Source organism: Entelurus aequoreus, linkage group LG03 (assembly GCF_033978785.1).
Source record: "Entelurus aequoreus isolate RoL-2023_Sb linkage group LG03, RoL_Eaeq_v1.1, whole genome shotgun sequence".
Lineage (NCBI taxonomy): Eukaryota > Metazoa > Chordata > Actinopteri > Syngnathiformes > Syngnathidae > Entelurus > Entelurus aequoreus.
In genome coordinates, this window is record NC_084733.1 from 12959212 (window position 1) to 12985097 (window position 25886).

At 41.5% G+C, this 25886-nt stretch overlaps 1 protein-coding gene across 9 annotated transcripts in view; it reads right to left on the reverse strand.

Annotated features, from left to right (window-relative positions):
* The window catches only part of slc8a3 (solute carrier family 8 member 3), a 162384-nt gene that overhangs the window by 42189 nt on the left and 94309 nt on the right, over positions 1-25886 (reverse strand). For 7 of the 9 annotated variants that reach the window (XM_062041271.1, XM_062041270.1, XM_062041269.1 and 4 more), the window contains one exon: positions 21174-21280. The exons of the other annotated variants lie outside the window; for them this stretch is intronic. In XM_062041271.1, the coding sequence (XP_061897255.1) occupies positions 21174-21280 (107 nt within the window). The remainder of the gene's footprint in view (positions 1-21173; positions 21281-25886) is intronic. 9 annotated transcript variants of the gene reach the window in all.

Below are 25886 nucleotides of genomic sequence, written 5' to 3' on the forward strand. Positions count from 1 at the left end.
AAAGGATTTAGTAGAGAACATCGACGATAAAGTTCGCAATTTTGGTCGCTGATAAAAAAAGCCTTGCCTGTACCGGAAGTAGCGTGACGTCACAGGTTGAAAGGCTCCTCACATTTCCCCATTGTTTACACCAGCAGTGAGAGCGATTCAGACCGAGAAAGCGACGATTACCCCATTAATTTGAGCGAGGATGAAAGATTCGTGGATGAGGAACGTGAGAGTGAAGGACTAGAGTGCAGTGCAGGACGTATCTTTTTTCGCTCTGACCGTAACTTAGGTACAAGCTGGCTCATTGGATTCCACACTTTCTCCTTTTTCTATTGTGGATCACGGATTTGTATTTCAAACCACCTCGGATACTATATCCTCTTGAAAATGAGAGCCGAGAACGCGAAATGGACATTCACAGTGACTTTTATCTCCAGCTACGGAGCTAACGTGATAGCATCGGGCTCAACTGCAGATAGAAACAAAAGAAATAAACCCCTGACTGGAAGGATACACAGAAAATCAACAATACTATTAAACCATGGACCTGTAACTACACGGTTAATGCTTTCCAGCCTGGCGAAGCTTAACAATGCTGTTGCTAACGACGCCATTGAAGCTAACTTAGCTACGGGACCTCACAGAGCTATGCTAAAAACATTAGCTATCCACCTACGCCAGCCAGCCCTCATCTACTCATCAACACCTGTGCTCACCTGCGTTCCAGCGATCGACGAAGGACTTCACCCGATCATCGATGCGGTCGGCGGCTAGCGTCGGATAGCGCGTCTGCTATCCAAGTCAAAGTCCTCCTGGTTGTGTTGCTGCAGCCAGCCGCTAATACACCGATCCCACCTACAGCTTTCTTCTTTGCAGTCTTCATTGTTCATTAAACAAATTGCAAAAGATTCACCAACACAGATGTCCAGAATACTGTGGAATTTTGAGATGAAAACAGCTTTTTGTATTGGATACAATGGTGTCCGAAAACTTCCGTTTCAACCATTGTTGCACGCGCATACGTCATCATACATAGACGTTTTCAACCAGAAGTTTAGCGGGAAATTTAAAATTGCACTTTATAAGTTAACCCGGCCGTATTGGCATGTGTTGCAATGTTAAAATTTCATCATTGATACATAAACTATCAGACTGCGTGGTCGGTAGTAGTGGCTTTCAGTAGGCCTTTAAAACATATACCGTAAATCTCTCTGCTTGGCTTATGCAACTTCTGGTCAATAAAGTTTGATTCAAAGTACACATTTCTCAAAGATATATCAACTGCCCTGACCACATGATGGCGACAAATACACATGTAACAATGTTAATTAAATGACAAGCACGACACACTTCAACAACAAGAGTTTACAAATTTTAGTTGTATCAGAACAGCTACCGTCAACAACTTGCGATCTGATTGGCTATCGCAACTGTCTATCAACTGTATGCGTTCTCAAATTCATCCGCTAACGGTGCCGGTGAGCATCCAATCACAGGACGCGTGAATGTCACTGTGGAGGGAGATGTTCCCGGCGCTGCCTGCAGGAGCAAAGGTCACCGCCACTGTCCGTGGTGCTGAGGGACAGAGCACCATCAGACGGGGGGCGTGGCAGTGCTGACGGCGAGACACAGCTGGCAGGTGATTCGATTTCACAGTTGGTAAGTGTTAATCTTATCATCTGTTGTCTTGAACAGTAAGCGGCCAGGAGCAGGAGGGGAGAGAGGATACGGACGTGACTGAAAAGTCACGTTCTGCGGAAGAAAGACTTTGATAGAAACCTATGTGCACTAAAAACTTTGTTAAAAACTGCACGCTTGGCTCATGTGCCGTGTCTACAGTGGAACTGCTAGAAGGCCTTACTGACGACAACTCGGGATCTGACCAAGGTGAATACTGATACATGTAGAATGACAGCTCCAAAAACGAATTCAAACCACAAAATAAAATAAATAAATCAACACAAAAATGTGACACATTATGGGTGGGTCACACTAACGGTCCAGGTGAGTATCCAATCATAGGACGCGGAAATGTCAGTTCAACGCCCTTACTGACAACAACTCGTGATCTGATTGGCTATCGCAACTGTCTATCAACTCTATGTCCCCGTTTTGGTATAGCATGGCAACATAAACTAGCTGAATTCTGATTGGATACAAACTAAAACTAAAAACAACAGTAATAGAACGAGCATAATATGACATGAAGAGAATATGAATAATTTTAGATATTTAGGGTGTTAGAATAATTATGTATATATTATCACACTAACTTTAGTATGCTTAAAGTCTGTAGCTTTAGTTATTTAGCTATTGTGCTCAAGTTGGACTTTTCTAATCTGTGCAAGGACAAAGACTTCTTGTCTGAGGGGGTGGCCTCAGCCGTAGATGTTATCTTTGTTTTAGCCCGCTAACAGTCAAGGACTTCAACGACCTCAACGAAGATAAGATGACAGCACGCAGACGAAGCAGAGACTTCAAGGACCTCAACGAAGATAAGATGCCAACACGCAAACGAAGCAGAGACTTCAAGGACCTCAACGAAGGTAAGATGCCAACACGCAGACGAAGCGGGGACAAGGCGAAGTTACAAGGCCCCCAGCACATTCCGTCACGTATTGTGCGTCCTGGACCTGCTTCGCATAAAATATGTGACCACTCCTTTTAGAGGCGGCCTTGGTGTTGTTGACTGTGGAACTCCTGAATAAATAGAGGGACGCAAGAGCTGAACCTTAGAGCGTAGGGCGAGACTGTGACTAAGTGTTCAGCTCCATGCGTTCTCCTCATGAGCTAAATTGAACTCTGTCTCTGATTGATTCCTTGCTTCTTGTCTGATTAATAGATGTCATCAGTGCTTGAACCTGACAAGGGAAAGTAAATAAAAAAATGTTTTCATCTTTAATTATGATCATGATTTGTGGTGATGTTAGGCCAGCAGAGATGGCCTTGCTGGCTCTAACGTCACACCACTCAGTAGCTCCATTAATGATGACGCCAGCTTGACCGCTAACAATGGCGCCATTAGCTCGACTCTTAAAGCGACACAAAAAGGTCCTCGTCGATCCGTCAGGATTTATGTTAGCCTGTGACCCCGCCTCTCTGGCTAAGGCCACGTAATGAGCTCCGGGAACGCTGAAAGGCTCCGGAAGGATGAATTGAAGGAGACGGCCGGTTGGCAAGCGTGAAACCCTCCAGAGGATACGTCACGGTGGAAAAGCGAAGCTCTCGGGTTTGCTTGCTCAAATATTTCATCCATATTTCATAGGGAAACATGGTGGAGAAGTGAGGAAAGTCCTTGGAAAGCACACTAATGGAAGGAACTTCCTTATAAGGCATGACACGGGACATGAATTGGCAATGAGTTTAAGGCCCACCTGTAGGGCTCCAAAGGGCACGTTTTATGGGGGCTGGGTAGCCAAGTTTTTGTTTACAATGCTGGATGTATGCAAGCACCCTTTGAGAAAAAAAAAGAGGAAAACTGATGAAAAGAAGAAAATTTCTATCTATATATATGTCATGATCCGTGGTCCGGATCATGTTTTTGTTATGCTCTGTTAGTTTAACTCCAGTAGTTCCTGTTTTTTGTGCACTCTTGTTTGTTTTGGTTGCCATGGCTGCGTATGATTTTCACCTGCCGCTGGTGTTCGGGACGCTCACCTGGCTCTAATCAAGAGACACTATTTAATAGGGATGATGTTCGAAACCGATTTTCCCGGTTGTTCGATAAGAAAAGAACCGAGTCCTCGGACGCAAATCCCTTTTTGAGAACCGGTACCCGTTATCGAGACCACTATAGTAAAGAAAAAGAGTTGGTTCTTTATTCGAATCCCTGGGAACGAATCCCAAATGGGCAATGTTATGCCCATTTGATTGTAGACTCTTACTGACACCTTGTGGCAATATGAAAATACTACGCGTCGTTAGTCTGGCCACTTCCGGGTTGGCGAGTCAGTTCAGTTCATGAGACAATTGAGAAGTAGACAAGTTGCGTTAGCTCTTACAAGCCTTGGAAAAGATAAGTCTGTAAGTAAACTGTTTAACTTGTTTATGTAACTCAATATTAAGGTGGAAAGTGGTTCAATTTAAAACTAAGATGTTTATTAAAAACGATTTTTGTGCACTGTTTCAATGGATGTTTTGAGGACTTAAAATGGCTGCCAGTCGTATATTTCCACCATCGAAATAGTTTCAACACTCAGAAGTATTTGTTTGATGATAGTACTGTATATTTGTGTGAAGCTAATATTTACATATTGTGTATTAAATTTGAGTATGTTAATTGAATCACATAGCTTATACATTTGTCATTGTGTGTATTTCAGTTTAAAAAAGAAAAACAGTCCAGTGCAAGACAAAAGTAAAGATAGGAAAAGACAAAGCAAGATCAACAACAATAAAGAGCCTAAATGGATTCATCTGCTTTGGAACTTTATTAGACGTCTTGGATTGTTTGTTAGCTGTCTGCCTGTGTGTGTAGATAGTATGTTCCAATAGCAGCAGAAGTGCACTTTTTGGAGAGCTGTATTATTTTCAGTTTTGTGCCCAAGGGACTGATTTCATTTAACACTATATTATTATTTATACACCTATAGTGATCACAGAGACAGGTTGTTTTTGTGTTACTGTATATATTTGTTTTTCTGAAAAATCCCACTTAATATACTTTGGGTAACAACAGTCAATATTTATTTATTTTATTTTTTTTGGGGGGTAACAGTCAATATTTATTTATTTATTTAATCTTATTTTTTTCTTATAAAATAAAAGTGAGCTTTTGTTAAACCAAATATTGTGTTTTTTTTCCATATACAACAACCTATCTGGATTCGATAAGAGAATCGATAAGGAATCGGTTCGATAAGAGGATTCGATAATAGGCTCAAACTCGATAATTTCTTATCAAACATCATCCCTACTATTTAAGCCTGCCTTTGCCAGTCAGTCGGCCTGGCGTCATTGTTCGGTTCATGTCTGATTCCAAGTGTATGCCAAGTGTTCGCTTCATGCCTTGTATACGTAAGTTTTTGTTTGTTCATGCCACAGCTAGTAAGTTTTCCTTGTTATAGTTTATGCTAAGTGTTAGTTTAGCTCCAAGTGCGATCAGCGCGTTGTGCCTTCGCCTTGTTTTCCGTTTTTTATTAGTACTTTGAGTTTTGAGAGGATTATTAAATATGTTCCTACCTGCAAGCCTGGTCCGGAATAGTCAGTTTGCATCCCGGGAGAACAAACCTCGCAGTAAGCTGCAAAAACCCCGCCGTGACAATATATATATATATATATATATATATATATATATATATATATATATATATATATATATATATATATATATATATATATATATATATATATATATATATATATATATATATATATATATATATATATATATTAGGGCTGCAACTAACGATTAATTTGATAATCGATTAATCTGTCGATTATTACTTCGATTAATAGTCGGATAAAAGAGACAAACTACATTTCTATCCTTTCCAGTATTTTATTGGAAAAAAAACAGCATACCGGCACCACACTTATTTTGATTATTGTTTCTCAGCTGTTTGTACATGTTGCAGTTTATAAATAAAGGTTTATAAAAAAATAAAAATAAATATTTTTTTATTTTGATTTTTTTAATTAAAATAATTGCCTCTGCGCATGCGCATAGCATAGATCCAACGAATCGATGACTAAATTAATCGCCAACTATTTTTATAATCGATTTTAATCAATTTAATCGATTAGTTGTTGCAGCCCTAATATATATATATATATATATATATATATATATATATATATATATATATATATATATATATATATATATATATATATATATATATGTGTATATATATATATATATATATATATATATATATATATATATATATATATATATATATATATATATATACAGCATATATAGATATAGATATAAAGTATATGTCAAAATATCAAATCAAAATCAAGACTACTTTTCCTGAAATTGGGTGCATTTCTACACTATATATTGTACCTTTAGATTTATTTTCCTCTCCCAACCTTTTTCACACTTACATGTCCCATGTAATGTACCATAGAATTTTTAGTCGATAATTTACCAACATTATTACCGTTCCCATTTGGCAACTCTATCCTACAGCCACAGCCGACCTCGGGTAATATACTGCTGGTGTTGTGACCTCTGTTTACATCCGTCACGTCAAAAATATTCTTCTCGCTGGCTACTAATAAATACCCTAGAATAGGCCTGGGCAATTATTTTGACTCGGAGGGGGCCAAATTTAGAGAAAAAAATGTGCATGGGGGCCGGTGTATCTGATTTTTAGGAACTCTAATACAAAACCTCTCAATAATGTCTGATCGAATGCTAAAAACGTTATGACAGACCGCCGTACATTTTTTTACTGAATGAAACACCCAGAATGTACATGAAAATAAAGAATGTGGGATTTACGACATTAACTATGAACGATAAAACACTGAATATTGACAACATATATCACCCCCTCTTGATAGACATATTTTACAAACAAGCGAAACGCAACAAACCCAGCGAAATATGAATGCGTAGGGTAAAAACAAAAAACCCACCTACAATCTGATATATGTGATACATCACTATGCTCTAGAACTTTGTTGTAAAAATCTCCTTCCGCGTCTGTCCCTGACACCCGCATTTCAGGCTGGCCGCTGTGGAAACGCTCCCCACCCACACTGCTTGGTGCCTCGTCTGAGCTGCTCTGACTTAGATTACCATAGTAACTAATTAGATTACCATAGTGACTACCGTATTTTTCGGACTATAAGTCGCAGTTTTTTTCATAGTTTGGCCGGGGGTGCGACTTATAATCAGGAGTGACTTATGTGTGAAATTATTAACAAATTAGCGTAAAATATCAAATAATATTATTTAGCTCATTCACGTAAGAGACTAGACGTATAAGATTTCATGGGATTTAGCGATTAGGAGTCAATCAATCAATCAATCAATGTTTATTTATATTGCCCTAAATCACTAGTGTCTCAAAGGGCTGTACAAGCCACAACGACATCCTCGGTGTCGAGTGGGTCTGACATAATATTGTGAAAGTCCAACACATCAGCGAAAGTCCAGTCCATGGTGGGGCCAGCGGGAACCATCCCGAGTGGAGACGGGTCAGCAGCGTAGAGATGTCCCCATCTGATGGACAGGCTAGCGGTCCACCCCGGAGCAGAGTAGAAAAGAAAAGAAAAGAAACGGCAGATCAACTGGTCTAAAAAGGGAGTCTATTTAAAGGCTAGAGTATACAAATGAGTTTTAAGATGAGACTTAAATGCTTCTACTGAGGTAGCATCTCTAACTTTTACCGGGAGGGCATTCCATAGTATTGGAGCCCGAATAGAAAACGCTCTATAGCCCGCAGACTTTTTTTGGGCTCTGGGAATCACTAATAAGCCGGAGTTCTTTGAACGCAGATTTCTTGCCGGGACATATGGTACAATACAATCGTCAAGATAGGCAGGAGCTTGACCGTGTAGTATTTTATACGTAAGTAGTAAAACCTTAAAGTCGCATCTTAGGTGCACAGGAAGCCAGTGCAAGTGAGCCAGTATAGGCGTAATATGATCAAACTTTCTTGTTTTTGTCAAAAGTCTAGCAGCCGCATTTTGTACCATCTGTAATCTTTTAATGCTAGACATAGGGAGGCCCGAAAATAATACGTTACAGTAATCGAGACGAGATGTAACGAACGCATGGATAATGATCTCAGCATCGCTTGTGGACAAAATGGAACGAATTTTAGCGATATTACGGAGATGAAAGAAGGCCGTTTTAGTAACACTCTTAATGTGTGACTCAAACGAGAGAGTTGGGTCGAAGATAATACCCAGATTCTTTACCGAGTCGCCTTGTTTAATTGTTTGGTTGTCAAATGTTAAGGTGGTATTATTAAATAGATGTTGGTGTCTAGCAGGACCGATAATCAGCATTTCCGTTTTCTTAGCGTTGAGTTGCAAAAAGTTAGCGGACATCCATTGTTTAATTTCATTAAGACACGCCTCCAGCTGACTACAATCCGGCGTGTTGGTCAGCTTTAGGGGCATGTAGAGTTGGGTGTCATCAGCATAACAGTGAAAGCTAACACCGTACTTGCGTATGATGTCACCCAGCGGCAGCATGTAAATACTAAAGAGTGCAGGGCCAAGAACCGAACCCTGGGGAACTCCGCACGTTACCTTAACATAGTCCGAGGTCACATTGTTATGGGAGACACACTGCATCCTGTCAGTAAGATAAGAGTTAAACCAAGACAAGGCTAAGTCTGACATCCCAATACGCGTTTTGATACGCTCTAATAAAATATTATGATCAACAGTATCGAAAGCGGCGCTAAGATCAAGAAGCAGCAACATAGATGAAGCATCAGAATCCATCGTTAGCAATAGATCATTAGTCATTTTTGCGAGGGCTGTCTCCGTAGAGTGATTTGCCCATTTGCCCTGAAACCGGATTGAAAAGGTTCACAGAGATTGTTAGTCACTAAGTGTTCATTTAGCTGCTGTGCGACAATTTTTTCGAGAATTTTCGAGATAAACGGTAGGTGGGACACCGGCCGGTAGTTCACCATGAGGTCAGGATCGAGGTTAGGTCTTTTGAGTAGAGGATGAATAACCGCTTTTTTGAATGCTAGAGGAACAGTACCAGAGGAAAGTGATAGGTTTATAATATTTAACACTGATGGACCTAATAAAACAAAAAGCTCCTTGATAAGTTTCCCAGGAATTGGGTCAAGTAAACATGTTGTTTGTTTTGTCCCATTTACACATTTTAACAATTCCTCCAATGTTATTTCATCAAAGAGAGAGAAACTATTTTGGAGGGCAATGTCCGTCGTATATACAGTCGTATTTGTGTTAATAGAACCCAGTTGTGGCTGGGATGCATTGTCTTTAATCTCTTTTCTAATGACTTCAATTTTCTTATTAAAGAAATTCATAAAGTCATCTGCTGAGTGGGTGGAGCTACTGGGAGGAGTCCCTTGTTGGGTTAGCGATGCTACTGTACTAAACAAAAATTTAGGATCATTTTTGTTGAGGTGGATGAGATTTGAGTAATATTTAGCTTTAGCTGAGGTAAGCATGCGTTTATAAGTTATTAAACTATCACTCCATGCTTGATGGAAAACCTCAAGTTTAGTCGCACGCCATTTGCGTTCCAGCTTTCTACATGATAATTTCTGGGCTTTAGTTTCTTCTGTAAACCATGGGGTACGCCTTTTAGGGGCCCTTTTTAGCTTTAGCGGTGCTACAATATCAATGGTGTCGCGCAGGGCGTCGTTAAAGCTGTTAGTGAGGTTATCAATAGAGCCCACATAATTTGGGAATGATGCCATTACTGAAGGCAGTAGGTCAGTAAGAGTCGTCGTTGTGGCAGTATTAATGTTGCGGCTGCTATAGTAGTTATTATTATTATTATTAGTTTGTTGACAATGAGTCAGAACTTCGAATTTTATAAGGTAATGATCGGACATTACTTTAGTGTACGGGAGTATCGTAACTTTAGAGGTGGTGACACCCCTGACAAGCACTAGATCTATCGTATTACCGTTGCGATGCGTGGGTTCATTTATTATTTGTGTAAGACCACAGCTATCAATTATAGTCTGGAGCGCCACGCATGGAGGGTCCGATGGGGTATTCATATGGATATTAAAGTCTCCCATTATGATTATATTGTCGGCGTGCGTCACTAGATCAGCAACGAACTCTGAAAATTCATTGATAAAGTCCGAATAGGGCCCAGGGGGGCGGTAGATGACAGCCAGGTGGAGAGGCAGCGGTGTGACAAACCTCATAGTGAGCACCTCAAACGAGTTATATTTATTATTTAGGTCCGAGGTAAGGCTAAAGTTTTTGTTGTATATTAGTGCAACACCCCCACCCCTTTTAATGGGGCGGGCAATATGCGTTCCCGCATAGCCAGGAGTGACAGATTGTTTGGTAAACGTATAGCATGTTCTATATGTTATAGTTATTTGAATGACTCTTACCATAATATGTTACGTTAACATACCAGGCACGTTCTCAGTTGGTTATTTATGCCTCATATAAGGTACACTTAGTCAGCCTGTTGTTCATTATTCTTTATTTATTTTAAATTGCCTTTCAAATGTCTATTCTTGGTGTTGGCTTTTATCAAATAAATTTCCCCAAAAATGTGACTTATACTCCAGTGCGACCTATATATGTTTGTTTCCTTCTTTATTATGCATTTTCGGCCGGTGCGACTTATACTCCGAAAAATACGGTAGTATATCATGCAAATACGCAGATTCCAACCATTGAAAAATTTACAGTAATTTGAATACATCACCGCGCATCGGAATGGCAGCTACAGTTTCCATCTTAAAGATCTAAAAAAAATCATTTAGGAATGTCCGGCGGGCCAGAATGAAAAGATTAACGGGGCCTTAATTTGCACAGGTATGCTCTAGAACAGTGGTTCTTAACCTGGGTTCGATCGAACTCTAGAAATTCGGTGAGTCAACCTCAGGGGTTCGACGGAGCCTCCGCCGCGGAGGTCAAGACACACCCGACTCATCGTGTAAATAAAATATTTTCCTTATCGGCTTTATGGATACGACAACAGCAGAAGGCAGACTGATTGGCAGGTGTGTAATTTGTTGTGAGTTCATGCACTGTGTTGGTTTTGTTCTTTGAACAGGGTGATGTTCATGCACGGTTCATTTTGTGCACCAGTAAAAAAAACATAACTTTGTCTTGAATTTGAAAGAAGGGTTCGGTGAACGCGCATATGAAACTGGTGAGGTTCGGTATCTCCAACAAGGTTAAGAACCACTGCTCTAGAACTACGACTGCTTCGGAACAAACAGTGTACGGATTGTAATCACGCAAATATGATTAGCAACAACGTAGAACGGCGTCAACGTTGTGGCTCGGAGAGTAAGCTAGCGAGATGATGCTAACTGTTCCAACAGCGAGCTAGCCCCCTGATCCATTCTAGAGGCTAATCTTTCCTGTGATACAATGGCAACCAAGGTAATCAAAAAAGGTCAACCAACAAACGAGATTTCTCTACAGAATCTCCTCTCTGGTCAACAAAAGCACCATGAAGATTCTAGCGGGAACTCTCGTTCAACCCTTTTTCGACTACGCATGCACCTCCTGGTACCCTAGCACCTCCAAAACCCTCAAATCTAGACTCCAAACATCCCAGAACAAGCTAGTCAGGTTACTTCTAGACCTCCACCCCAGATCCCACCTCACTCCTACCCACTTCTCCAAAGTGGGCTGGCTCAGGGTGGAGGACAGAGTAAAACAACTTGCACTGAGCCTAGTCTATAAATCCGCTACACCTCCCTGATACCAAAGTACATGTCAAACTACTTCCTTAACGTAAATGACCGCCATAACCACAACACCAGGGGGAGCTCCACTAACCACTTTAAACCCAGATTCCGATCTAACAAAGGTCTTAACTCAATATGGAATGCACTCCCAACAGGTGTAAAAGAAAGGGCATCTCTATCCTCCTCCAAAACCGCACTAAAAGAACACCTCCAGGCAACTACAACCCTAGCCTAACCCCCTACCCCCACCACATCCCACCTCCCCGGATTGTAAATAATGTAAATAATTCAATGTATATACTCTGATGATTAACTTGTGTGATGACTGTATTATGATGATAGTATATATTTGTATCATGAATCAATTTAAGTGGACCCCGACTTAAACAAGTTGAAAAACTTATTCGGGTGTTACCATTTAGTGGTCAATTGTACGGAATATGTACTGTACTGTGCAATCTACTAATACAAATTTCAATCAATCAATCAATCAAAAAAATCGTCTCCCTGTCCTGTAACTCAGTGCGGACGTTTCGGCAAGAGGAACAGCGAATACCTGTGGTTGAGGCGAGCGTTCAACAAATGTTGTTTAGATCCTATTTTTTGTTATTACATTAAAAAAAACGTGGAAGTCAATGTTTAAAACGTGGATATTCATATTTTAAGAACGCGCATTTCCACATTTTTGCGGACATCTCACAGGCCCGCTGTACGCAACCAGCGATATTGGCAGAGAGCTGGATTAAAATGGGTCGTACAAAAGTTAAAAAAATACAGACTGCAACCGTTTCGATGTTTTTACATGGCTTGCTGTTCTCTGTTAGAGCATGCTAACTTTTTTTTTAGCTAATTTTGCAGCCACAGACTTTAGAATCATATAACTTGATATTTGAAACATGGCGACTGTTAGCATGCTAGAATGCTAATGTCAGAATAATTGTATCTAAGTTATCACAAAACTTTGTGTTGCCATGAGTTCCCGGCGAGAAGACAAAAGCTGTCTTTGGTCCTACCAAGCAAAAGGCTTGTAAAACTCCACTGTGTAGGATGGGAAGCAACATGAAGGTGTTCTGTTTCTTTCATCAACAGAAAGATATTGTCTTGACCCGAGATCTACAAAGCGAAGAGGAAGCAGGGCCTGACTCCCCTACAGGGACCTCTTCTTTGAACTGTTTACGACCTTTTCTTTGAACTGTTCTGTAACCAAAGGCGATGGCTGTTTACGACCCCCGTCCCTTAGAAACAGCTGTTGCCATGTAATCAGGGAAAGTCCAAATAAAAGAGGCGTACAATCTTTCGCCAGAGCGTGTTAGGAGACTGTACAAGAGTCTCTCCTCAATTGAGACAAATTTAATTCTGTCTCTGTTTAATTCCTTGCTTCTTGTCTTGTTTAATAGATGTCATCAGTGTTTGAACCTGACAGCTTACATTAGCGTACTAACTTTTTTTGGTGCTAATTTTACAGCCGTACACCTTAGAGTGATAAATCGTAGAACTTGACACCTGCTAACTATTAGCCAGGCAGCAGGCATCGCAACAGCCTCTGTGCCACACTGGGCTCGTTGGCCGCTTCCCTTGGGGAGCATCCTGTTTGGAGCCTCGCAAAGTCGAGGTACCGACGCGCATTTGCTGGGCGCCATCTTGGTCTCATGATTAAAGCAAACAAAGCTTTTGTCATCTTAATGTTCTCTTTCATAAGAGGAAGAAACAAACCCAATGAACAACTGTGTCAATGACGGGTGTCTTCGCTCTTATTTAGGAATCAAAGCAAAGGTTTCTTCCTAGGCAGAGTCATATAAGAGGGATAAAAATATGTTTTCATCATCAATACATCACACCTTGTTAGGCTCGAGCTGACGCTTGTCGTTAATGTCGCTTGCATTGTCTTGTTTTTGTCATCTGCGCACAAGTTCACTCTTAGAGACGTGCTCTGTTTGGATTAACCTGGTTATTGGCATGCAGCTTCCTTCCTTAGCTGCAGCTGTCACCTCCTATCTCCATCACCTCCATCTGAGCAGTCTGCCAGCGAACTGACTCATCATGCGCTGAAACCAAGCGTACAACTGCACTGCATCAACGTCAACAGCCGAGCACAGAGGATGTTCAAACTCCACATATCCCACTGTTGGGATAGTGAATGTTGATATGTTTGCATCCGCCCATCTGTCAACCGAGCAACAGATTGCAGTGTTTGTAGTTTGTCATAAAAACCACAATTGGAACGGAGATTGGAACGGAGTGAGGTTCCCTAACATGACAAAAGTTGGCGCCTCAATATGTTTGCGTTCCACAAATCTCATCCTATGAATGCACTGCAGTGTATCTATCTATCTATCTATCTATCTATCTATCTATCTATCTATCTATCTATCTATCTATCTATCTATCTATCTATCTATCTATCTATCTATCTATCTATCTATCTATCTATCTATCTATCTATCTATCTATCTATCTATCTATCTATCTATCTATCTATCTATCTATCTATCTATCTATCTATCTATCTATCTATCTATCTATCTATCTATCTATCTATCTATCTATCTATCTATCTATCTATCTATCTATCTATCTATCTATCTATCTATCTATCTATCTATCTATCTATCTATCTATCTATCTATCTATCTATCTATCTATCTATCTATCTATCTATCTATCTATCTATCTATCTATCTATCTATCTATCTATCTATCTATCTATCTATCTATCTATCTATCTATCTATCTATCTATCTATCTATCTATCTATCTATCTATCTATCTATCTATCTATCTATCTATCTATCTATCTATCTATCTATCTATCTATCTATCTATCTATCTATCTATCTATCTATCTATCTATCTATCTATCTATCTATCTATCTATCTATCTATCTAATAGATAGATAAGAGTGCCAGTGGCTTTTCTCACTGGCACTCATCGAGGGCGGACGCTCCCCTTTCCTCTCCCTTATCTCTCCTGCTTGCTTCTTTGTCTTGTCTTAACTTTTTTTGTTGTTGCCTCTTTTTGCACTGCTCTCCAAATCTAAACATTGGAACTATTTAACTGGCCTCAACGAAATTGACAAGATCTTGGGTTTGGGGGAACCTGCTTGTCGTGACGGAGCGGTTGTTGCTGGACACACGACGGACTCTGGGGAGAAGAAGGAGTGCCGCGTGCCTGGCGACCCTTTCAGTCGAGGACGTGAAGATATCTAGCTATTCGGAATTATGACAACAGGACATCTGCTGATTGGAGTAAGCGTTGCTCCGGTTTGTCGACAAATTGGAAGTTGCTGGCGGTCTTCAAAGTACCCCAAAGCTGCCACAAAGGATTGGAGGATGCGGGAAGAACTGTGGACACTCTTGTGATTTGGATCACATCGGACTGTCTGCCCCGCAGGATTTTGAGGATCAGTCATAGACAATTTAGAGTCCAGACTTCCCTCTCCCCAGCCACTTTGTCCAGCTCTTCCCGGGGGATCCCGAGGCGTTCCCAGGCCAGCCGGGAGACATAGTCTTCCCAACGTGTCCTGGGTCTTCCCCGTGGCCTCCTACCGGTCGGACGTGCCCTAAACATCTCCCTAGGGAGGCGTTCGGGTGGCATCCTGACCAGATGCCCGAACCACCTCATCTGGCTCCTCTCCATGTGGAGGAGCACCGGCTTTACTTTGAGCTCCCCCGGATGACAGAGCTTCTCACCCTATCTCTAAGGGAGGGACCCGCCACACGGCGGAGGAAACTCATTTCGGCCGCTTGTACCCGTGATCTTGTCCTTTCGGTCATAACCCAAAGTTCATGACCATAGGTGAGGATGGGAACATAGATCGTCCGCTAAATTGAGAGCTTTGTCTTCCGGCTCAGCTCCTTCTTCACCACAACGGATCGATACAGCGTCCGCATTACTGAAGACGCCGCACCGATCCGCCTGTCGATCTCACGATCCACTCTTCCCTCACTCGTGAACAAGACTCCGAGGTACTTGAACTCCTCCACTTGGGGCAAGATCTCCTCCCCAACCCGGAGATGGCACTCCACCCTTTTCCGGGCGAGAACCATGGACTGGGACTTGGAGGTGCTGATTCTCATCCCAGTCGCTTCACAGTCGGCTGCGAATCGATCCAGTGAGAGCTGAAGATCCTGGCCAGATGAAGCCATCAGGACCACATCATCTGCAAAAAGCAGAGACCTAATCCTGCAGCCACCAAACCGGATCCCCTCAACGCCTTGACTGTGCCTAGAAATTCTGTCCATAAAAGTTATGAACAGAATCAGTGACAAAGGGCAGCCTTGGCGGAGTCCAACCTTCACTGGAAACATGTCCGACTTACTGCCGGCAATGCGGACCAAGCTCTTATTTAGAGTGAAAAGCAAATTTTATTTTTCATTCTAACTTGGATTGTTTCCCTGGCGTCGAGACTCTCCTGAAGGACAGTGCAGCGAAGACCCAACAAACTCCCTTCTTGTCTCTCATGGACACACACCTGTTGTTGTTCACTTTGGACTTATCGGCTGCACAACATCAAGGCCGCGGAACAGAGACACACTGCAGGCTTACACACACACACATGCATCCACAAAAAATATACGCCGCACACACATACCCCACCCCCAATCCAACGCCCTCGACGCAAATCCCATAGGGGTGATGGACGGATGGGCAGCGCCCGAAGAGCTGCAGCCTGCCACCATGGCCCCCCACTCCCTCCCCTCTGTTGCTAGATATCTCGAGATGTACGTTGTAATATGGATATGTGCTTTGCTATGGAGGTTTTTTTCCCTCACTCCAGGGGCTCCTAAGGGGGCCCAGTCTAGATTGTATGTTTTTTACTCATCTTTCCCCAGCGTTGACCTTTTTCCCATCTTTTACGGGGCGCCTTGTGGCGACCCATCAGCGTTCCTGTTCTGTAACCCTGTACACCGTTTGTTTGTCTAATCTTGAACGGGTTTGTGCTGAAAACAAAGTTTCTTTGTACTTGTGCAATGACAATAAAGACCTACCTACCTAGGATAGGATAGGATAGGATAGGATAGGACTTTATTGTCATTGCACAAGTACAACAAAACTATGTTTTCAGCACAAACCCGTTCAAGATTAGACAAACAGTGCACAGGGTTACAGAACAGGAACGCTGATGGGTCGCCACGAGGCGCACCGTAAAAGATAAGAAAAAGGTAAAACGCTGGGGAAGAAAATGAGTAAAAAAATACAATCTAGACTGGGCTCCTAAGGGGGCCTAGTCTGGAGTGGGAAAAAAACCTCCATGCCATGCACACATAAACATGTTACATTTAATCGCGACAAGTCGCAGCAGAGGGGCGGGGAGTTGGGGCCCTGGAAGGCGACTGCTGCTATGAAGCGCTGCCAGCCGACCATCACCCCGAGGGGAATCAAGCGGTGGTGAAGGCATGGGGTGGGGGAGGGAGTGTGTGTGTGTGTATATGCCCATTGTCTTGGGTGTGTCGATGTAATGTTCATAGGCTGGGGCCGTTCTGCATGCAAGCAAAAGTTCGACTCCAGGTGTCGTTGAGGAGGGAGGGAGGTCAAAAGCATCCATCATTGAGGTGTCCTCTGGGGTGTTTTTCAGAACAGCCTGGTCCTATTTTTACAGCGTCAAGGCCATTCGAAGGAGTCAAATCGTAGATTAGGATGTTTGTTTTCCGCGAGCAGACATTGCAATGACTTGTCTGTTCTATTCGTCCATGCTGGCCCTCATATTCAATTTTTCCTTTTCAGCAAGCTTCTCCATGATGTGATCCATCTTGCGATTCAGTTCAGAAATCGCCACAGTCTGTGATCCCACAGCCCGGCCCAAACCTTCCATTGCGACGAACAGCCTTTGGGCTCCTTGAGTGGCTGCCATCATCTTACAAATTTGACGATATACCAGAGCAATGCCCAGCCCAATCAGCAGGTGCCCCGCGATCACGGTTCCTATTAAGCAGATGTCTTCCACGTCCTCGATGGAAAGGACTGAGAGGCACATGATTCTCCATTTATCCCAGGAATCTCTCACGTAACCCACAGCAATGGTTCCATCAGGGCAGCCAGGCTCCCTGGACCTCTTTTCCTCGTCGAAAAGATTTTGTCAATTGCGTCGAGAGTCCAGCAATACCTACCTACCACATCAGACTTTAGGAAGAGTGAATGGAGTGAGGTCCCCAAAGCTGGCGTCAATATGTTTACGTTCCGCGAGTCTCTTGTCAACCTATGAATGCACTGCAGCGTCCAATTTCTTTTACACGGTGAACACGATGTCATCAACGAGGAATACTGGAAAAGTGAATGGAGCGAGGTTCCATAAGTTCCATAGTCAATATGTCTTCATATTGTAACTGTCAATCAAGTAACATATTGCAATGAGTGCGGTTTGTGGTAAACGCCACAATATTGTATTGAACATATCAAATGGCTAGTTTCTCTCCTAATCGTGTAAACACACACACACACGCTACTCCATCCACGAAGAGCCATCATGCCGTGTCTGCGCTGTCAGAACTCATCAAGCATCGATGACGTGCGTCGACAAGGAGCGTCGGCGCTAACTGCTACTTTCTGCTCGGCAGCTTGCTACGCACCCTCTGGCCCCCCCGGCCTCATTTGATAAAGCATTAGATAACGAGGTCTTGGGTTTGTTTCCCCACGCGAATGAGGATAACTTATTTTTAGCTGACAAATAAACAACTAAATAAAGCAAGGCTTTAGTCTCAATAATAATAATAACAGTAATATTAGCAATATTAAAGGCCTACTGAAAGCCACTACTACCGACCACGCAGTCTGATAGTTTATATATCAATGATGAAATCTTAACATTGCAACACATGCCAATACGGCCGGGTTAGATTAGTAAAGTGCAATTTTAAATTTCCCGCGAAATATCCTGCTGAAAACGTCTCGGTATGATGACGTTTGCGCGTGACGTCACGGATTGTAGCGGACATTTTGGGACAGCATTGTGGCCAGCTATTAAGTCGTCTGTTTTCATCGCAAAATTCCACAGTATTCTGGACATCTGTGTTGGTGAATCTTTTGCAATTTGTTTAATGAACAATGGAGACAGCAAAGAAGAAAGCTGTAGGTGGGAAGCGGTGTATTAGCGGCCGGCTGCAGCAACACAAACACGTAGCCAGTGTTTCATTGTTTACATTCCCGAAAGATGACAGACAAGCTTTACCATTGGCCTGTGGAGAACTGGGACAACAGAGACTCTTACCAGGAGGACTTTGAGTTGGATACGCGGTACCGTGAGTACGCAGCTGCGGCTTCCAAACATTTGATCGCTTGCCCGTACGTGCGTGCCGCTATGTGCATGTCACGTACGTAACTTTGGGGAAATATATGTGCTGTATGAACTTTGCGGAGGTGAACGGTACTTTGGGCTGTGGGATTGAGTTTGTTGTGCGGGTGTTTGATTTGTATTGGCGGGTTATATGGACGGGAGGGGGGAGGTGTTTGTTATGCGGGATTAATTTGTGGCATATTAAATATAAGCCTGGTTGTGTTGTGGCTAATAGAGTATATATATGTCTTGTGTTTATTTACTGTTTTAGTCATTCCCAGCTGAATATCAGGTCCCACCCGTCTCTCACAGCATCTTCCCTATCTGAATCGCTTCCACTGCCCTCTAGTCCTTCACTCTCACTTCCCTCATCCACAAATCTTTCATCCTCGCTCAAATTAATGGGGAAATCGTCGCTTTCTCGGTCCGAATCGCTCTCGCTCCTTGTGGCCATGATTGTAAACAATGTGCAGATGTGAGGAGCTCCACAACCGGTGACGTCACGCCACTTCCGGTACAGGCAAGGCTTTTTTTATCAGCGACCAAAAGTTGCGAACTTTATCGTCGATGTTCTCTACTAAATCCTTTCAGCAAAAATATGGCAATATCACCAAATGATCAAGTATGACACATAAAATGGACCTGCTATCCCCGTTTAAATAAGAAAATCGCATTTCAGCAGGCCTTTAATAATGTTAAAAGAGGACTGCACTTTTTTTTCTATTATTCACAATCCCTATGTAAGACGGGAACACATATATTTTTCCTTTGTTTATGCAAGGTAGTCAAAGCGCTTTGACACTATTTCCACATTCACCCATTCACACACACACATTCACACACTGATGGCGGGAGCTGCCATGCAAGGCCCTAACCACGACTCATCAGGAGCAAGGGTGAAGTGTCTTGCTCAAGGACACAACGGACGTGACGAGGTTGGTAGAAGCTGGGGATTGAACCAGGAACCCTCAGGTCGCTGGCACGGCCACTCTCTCAACCGCGCTACGCCGTCCCCAAATGTTGGTGTTGTTTACTTGAGACATATTGCAACTATAGTGCAGTCGACACGTATTTCTTGTGTGTGACTGCCATCTACTGGTCACACTTATCATTACACCACGTACCAAATAAAATAGCTTCGAGGTGAGTAAGCTCAACCAGACGTATTCCTTACATTAGGCACACCGGGTTATAAGGCGCCTTGTCGAGTTTTGAGGGGGAAAAAATTATTTTAAGTGCGCCTTATAGTCCGGAAAATACAATACAACACCTTGTGATAGTTATATTCTAATAATGATTTGTAACAAATAAAACATGCTCGTCTGAATTCAGATCTATCAAGTAGATCGGCCGATAAATGCTTTAAAATATAATATCAGAAATTATCGTTATCGGTTTCAAAATTACCGGTATCGGTTTCAAAAAGTAAAATGTATGACTTTTTAAAACGCCGCTGTGTACACGGACGTAGGGAGAAGTACAGAGCGCCAATAAACCTTAAAGGCACTGCCTTTGCGTGCCGGCCCAGTCACATAATATCTACGGCTTTTCGCACACACAAGTGAATGCAAGTCATACTTGGTCAACAGCCATACAGGTCACACTGAGGGTGACCGTAGAAACAACTTTAACACTGTTACAAATATGCGCCGCACTGTGAACCCACACCAAACAAGAATGACAAACACATTTCGGGAGAACATCCGCACCGTAACACAACATAAACACAACAGAACAAATACCCAGAACCCCTTGCAGCACTAACTCTTCCGGGACGCTACAATATACACCCCCCGCTACCCCCCCCCCCACCTCAACCTCCTCATGCTCTCTCAGGGAGAGCATGTCCCAAATTCCAAACAGCTGTTTTGAGGCATGTTAAAAGAAATAATGCACTTTGTGACTTCAATAATAAATATGGCAGTGCCATGTTGGCATTTTTTTTTCTCCCATAACTTGAGTTGATTTATTTTGGAAAACTTTGTTACATTGTTTAATGCATCCAGCGGGGCATCACAACAAAATTAGACATAATAATGTGTTAATTCCACGACTGTATATATCGGTATCGGTTGATATCGGTATCGGTAATTAAGAGTTGGACAATATCGGCAAAAAAGCCATTATTGGACATCTCTACTTGAGACATATTGCAAATCATAGTGCTGTGTACACGTATTTATTATGTTTGACTGACATCTACTGGTCACACTTATCATTACACCATGTACCAAATAAAATAGCTTCGAGGTGAGTAAACTTAAGCAAACTTATTCCTTATATCAGGCGCAATGGCTTATAAGGCGCATTATCGAGTTTTGAGGGGGAAAAAACAGGATTTTAAGTGTGCCTTATAGTCCGTAAAATCATATTCTAATATTCTTTGAAAGAAATAAAACATGCTCATCACACTTCAGATCCATCAAGTGAATTAGATCTCAGTTTGGGGCAAAAAAAAAGATTTTGTTGAAACAAAAAGTAAAGGGATCCTCGTAGGAAGAGAGAAGCTCAAATAAGAAGCCAGTCGACAAGACAGAAAGACAAAAGCGGCGTACTGCACCTTTCTGGAGGCTCATGTCGACCATGCGAGGCTCGGCCAGCTCCAGGAAGAAGTTCTTGTTTTTCTCGTACTCTTCGTCGTCAATAATTTTCACGTGAATGACTTTGCTGCGGAGGATGAGCAGAAGGAGGAGGACAGAGGGACAGAGACAGAGAGAGAGAGAGAAGATGTTAGTTTGCGATGGAAATAGGATTAATAATCTGCATGGCAGGAAAAGGTTAGAAGGTGAAAAGGTCAGCGCGGTTGCCATGGGGACGGCACGTGAAGCACAGTCGGCGGCTCGGCGTGAAATCCGTCAGGACGTGCGAGGCCGGAATAAGGAGAGCGAACGCTAAATGAAAGAAAGTGTCGCTCTCCAAATCGATTTTTTTTGGGGGGGGGATTGATGTTCCAGTCGGAACGCTGCCGGGAACTCCCCCCACGCCGCCACCCCCCGCGCCCACCCCCCCTCCCCCTCTCGCCGGCGTTCTGGAAGGAAGCAGTTTATTGCAGAGTTTATTGCTTGGCTTGGAGGAGCGCTCCGCTTTAATGAAGTCTCTTTTCCTCTCCCTCTTTCTGGAAACAAAAAAAACATCAGAGTGTGACATCACCACGAGGGAGCAGCTCAATAACACCCGCCCCCCCCCCTCTCCCCTCCCGCTGATGGCCCTAATTGATCGTCTCTAAAGCGTTATTGACGAGAGACGCCGGCTAACTGGTCGGCGGGCGGCCTGATGTTTGGGCGAGGTTGCTAAGCAATCAAAAACGATATCATCTGGAGCGATTTGCTCTTTCTGGATCGGCGACGGCGTTTCAGGCAGGAGGTGACGTGTGATTGGTGGAAAAGAAGGAAGTGTGACCAGTGCACAGGTGGGACGAGGCTTTGAGTCTTTCGTGGGCGTGGGTTACAGCTAACGCGTTTGTCAAAAAAACTCTTCCAAGAAGAATGAACAAAGAATGTTACCTGCTCGAGGCGTGACCACAGAATGCAGGGACGGTAGGCGAGGAGCAGGTAAAAGTATTTGTATATCACCAGCGTGGACAAATTGGTGGACCACATGTGAGTAGGGTTGTACGGTATACCGGTATCAGTATGGTATTAGTAGTAGAATCATATTCGGTACTATACCGCCTCTGAAAAGTACCGGTCCACCCCGTCGTGGTCACGTCATGACATTGCTGGTTTACGAGTATGTTCGCCGGCGCACAATCACGGAGTACTTACAAGCAGACACAGTGTGTAGACAGAAAAGGGAGAACGGACGCATTTTGGCTTAAAAACTAACGATAAAGGTGAAGTTATAACACTGAAACGCCCTCAGGAAGTGGTGCTTTAAGACATTGCTGGTGTTGCGTCGACCAGCTCTTCCTCCCGGGGAATCTAAGTTACTGGTGTAGTGGATTGTCCGAAGCTTAAACAGCAACAAAAGTGAATTTAGTACAAAAAATTTATTTACCCATAGTCAAAAGTGCAAGTCGGATTGAGCTGTCCCTGCAGACAAACAAACGTCCTCCGGAGGACACACGAATCAAGCAATCTCTCCGAGTCCTGGTCTCCTGGCCATTTTTATCTGTTTCCCCATGCCCCAAGGTCCCGTTGTTTTCCACATGTTTGTTTTGCAACATCCTTGAATCCCTTAATCATGCTTAGACAATCAAAACATTTTGTAGACTGGTCGGCACGACTTCATAATCAACTTTGTCCTACATCTGGTCTATTCAATGGTATAGAATAGAAGAGAAATGAAATGAGCAGACATTCTTAATAGACACGAAATATAGTTCAAAGGTCAGAAATTCTACTACACTGGTCAATCCCAAATTCTTTCGATGACATATATGCTGAGTAAGAAGGACCATCAAGACAGAATTGGAATATTTTCAAGTTCATATCAAAGCTTTAGGAGATCAGCTTAACCAAAACATTCATATGGGCTGCTCTACTTGATCTGGTATTCCAAGGGAAAAGGCAACTCCTTTGCACACAAAGAAAGCCCCCATGTCCGCTCTCGCAACACCGATAAGAAACCAGTGGGGGAGGTCTTCACATTCCAACGTAAGACACAAAACAGACCTCTGAACACAAGAGAAACTAGTAAAAGACAAAAAGGAAAAGTACTAGCTACTATAAACATGGCTATGTAAAAAGAAAGAACTCTTAAACATATATGCAACCTCCACACAGGCTAGCAGCTAAAGTCCAGCCCCAGTCGGCAGTGTTTTAGCTACTTCTAAATCACTAATCCTGGTCTCCATGGCGACAAATAAAGTATGTTTCTTACAAGTATCATTATCACTGCAGGACGAGGAATAGCTAAACATGCTTCACTACACACCGTAGCTCACCGGCGTCAAAATGTAAACAAACGCCATTGGTGGATCTACACCTGACATCCACTATAATGATACCAAGTACAGTAGCGTATCTAGTCGATACTACTATGATTACGTCGATATTTTTTGGCATCACAACATCTTCTTTCGTTTTTTGAAAATGTATATTATGTTTTATAAAGGAAAATATGTCCCATAGTAGTAGGTCACAATTTCACAAAGTAAAACTTAGGATTTTGGCATTTTTAGAATAAATGGCGTAATTTTACTCAACGCAAGTCAAATTTTTGCTAGAGAAACTGAACATTTGTGCAATATCATGATAAAAGTCGCAAATTTACAAGAAAAGCTTAACATTTTGGCAATTTTATTAAAAATAATCTGAATTTTTCTTGGCAAAATTATGACAAAAGTCAAAATCTTATTTAATTTTTTTTTTTTTTTTACTATTTTACAAGAACAACAAAAAAATGGCAATATTGTGATAAAAGTCAGAATTAAAGAGTAATAATTTTACGAGAAAATATTGCAATATTACAGAAACAGAAAGAATATGAGAAACTGTTCCCAATTTTACAAGAAAAAAGTCGACACATTGTGAGAAAACGACTGATTTTAGTTCATTTATTTATTTTTTGAATTTTTTGTTTGTAATTGGTTTTTAATCTTCCTTATTTACTTCAAGTTATTACAGTATGTCTCTATATACATATTTATTTTTTATCCATTTTAGCCAAAGGGGGCGAATTTCAATTTCTTACGCACACTTGGCCAGATCTTGATGAATATTAAAGTTAAAAGTTAAAGTACCAATGATAGTCACACACACACACTAGGTGTGGTGAAATGTGTCCTCTGCATTTCACCCATCCCCTTGTTCACCCCCTGGGAGGTGAGGAGAGCAGTGAGCAGCAGCGGTGGCCGCGCCCGGGAATAATTTTTGGTGATTTAACCCCCAATTCCAACCCTTGATGCTGAGTGCCAAGCAGGGAGGTAATGGCTCCCATTTTTTATAGTCTTTGGTATGACTCGGCCGGGGTTTGAACTCACAACCTACCGACCTCAGGGCGGACACTCTAACCACTAGGGACCAATGTATGATCCTGTAACGACTTCATATCGGATTGATATCAAATGTGTGGTATCATCCAAAACTAATGTAAAGTATCAAACAACAGAAGAATAAGTGATTATTACATTTTAACAGAAGTGTAGATAGAACATGTTAAAAGAGAAAGTAAGCAGATATTAACAGTAAATGAACAAGTAGATTAATAATTAATTTCCTACCATTTGTCCTTAATAATTTTGACAAAATAATAGAATGGAAAATGACACAATATGTTACTGCATACAGGCTAAATTAGAACATTTTGTTTGCTTACTTACTACTAAAAGACAAGTTGTCTTGTATGTTCACTATTTTATTTATTTTATTTATATGTATTTATTGTTTTAATTGGTTTTACCCTTAAAATCGTTTTTAATCATATTTATTTTTATATTGCTTTTATATTTATTAAATTTTTTGTTTTTATTCAGTCAATGGTGGAGCTACAGATAATATTTGAATATTGTTTTTAATATCATTCTGCAGCACTTTGGAAACATTTCTGTTGTTTAAATGTGCTATACCAGGGGTGTCCAAACTTTTTCCACTGAGGGCCGCACACGGGCCATTTTGATATTTTTCATTTTCAAACCATAATAAAATATATGGATTTTGTTTTTTTTTACCTTTAGGGCTCCCGGGGACCATAAAGGGTCTAAGTCATTAAAATGTAAAAAAAAAAACAAGTCGAATTATTATATATATATATATATATATATATATATATATATATATATATATATATATATATATATATATATATATATATATATATATATATATATTTTAACGCTTACAGTAAATCTCTACAGTATATCAACTTCTGGTTGAAATAAAGTTAAAAAAAACCAAAAAGGTTTTATGCCTTTTCTGTCAAAGACAACTTTGTTTTTTATAATAAAACTGAAATATGCAGTATTTCCCCCCACTACCCAAAACATTCAAAAAGCAATGTTTGATGTGAAGTAATTAGAGCCTTAAAAAGATCAATAATGCAAGGACAGCTTTCATTATTATTTTTAAGTAATCACAGTGAAAAGACAAATAAAATCCCATTAAATATATTTGGGACCCAAAAGGTTTGTATCATAAAGTGATACATTTTTATTAGTTGTTTTTTTTACTTTCAACACTTAAGTTACGAGATCAACTTCAGATATATCTGTCGATTTTACATTTGAACTATTATTTGGTTTGTTTTATGCTCTTTTGTCAAAGAAAACATTGATGTTTTTGTATGGCAACCACACAATATTTTCCACGTAAAACCTTTTAAAGTTAAATATTGG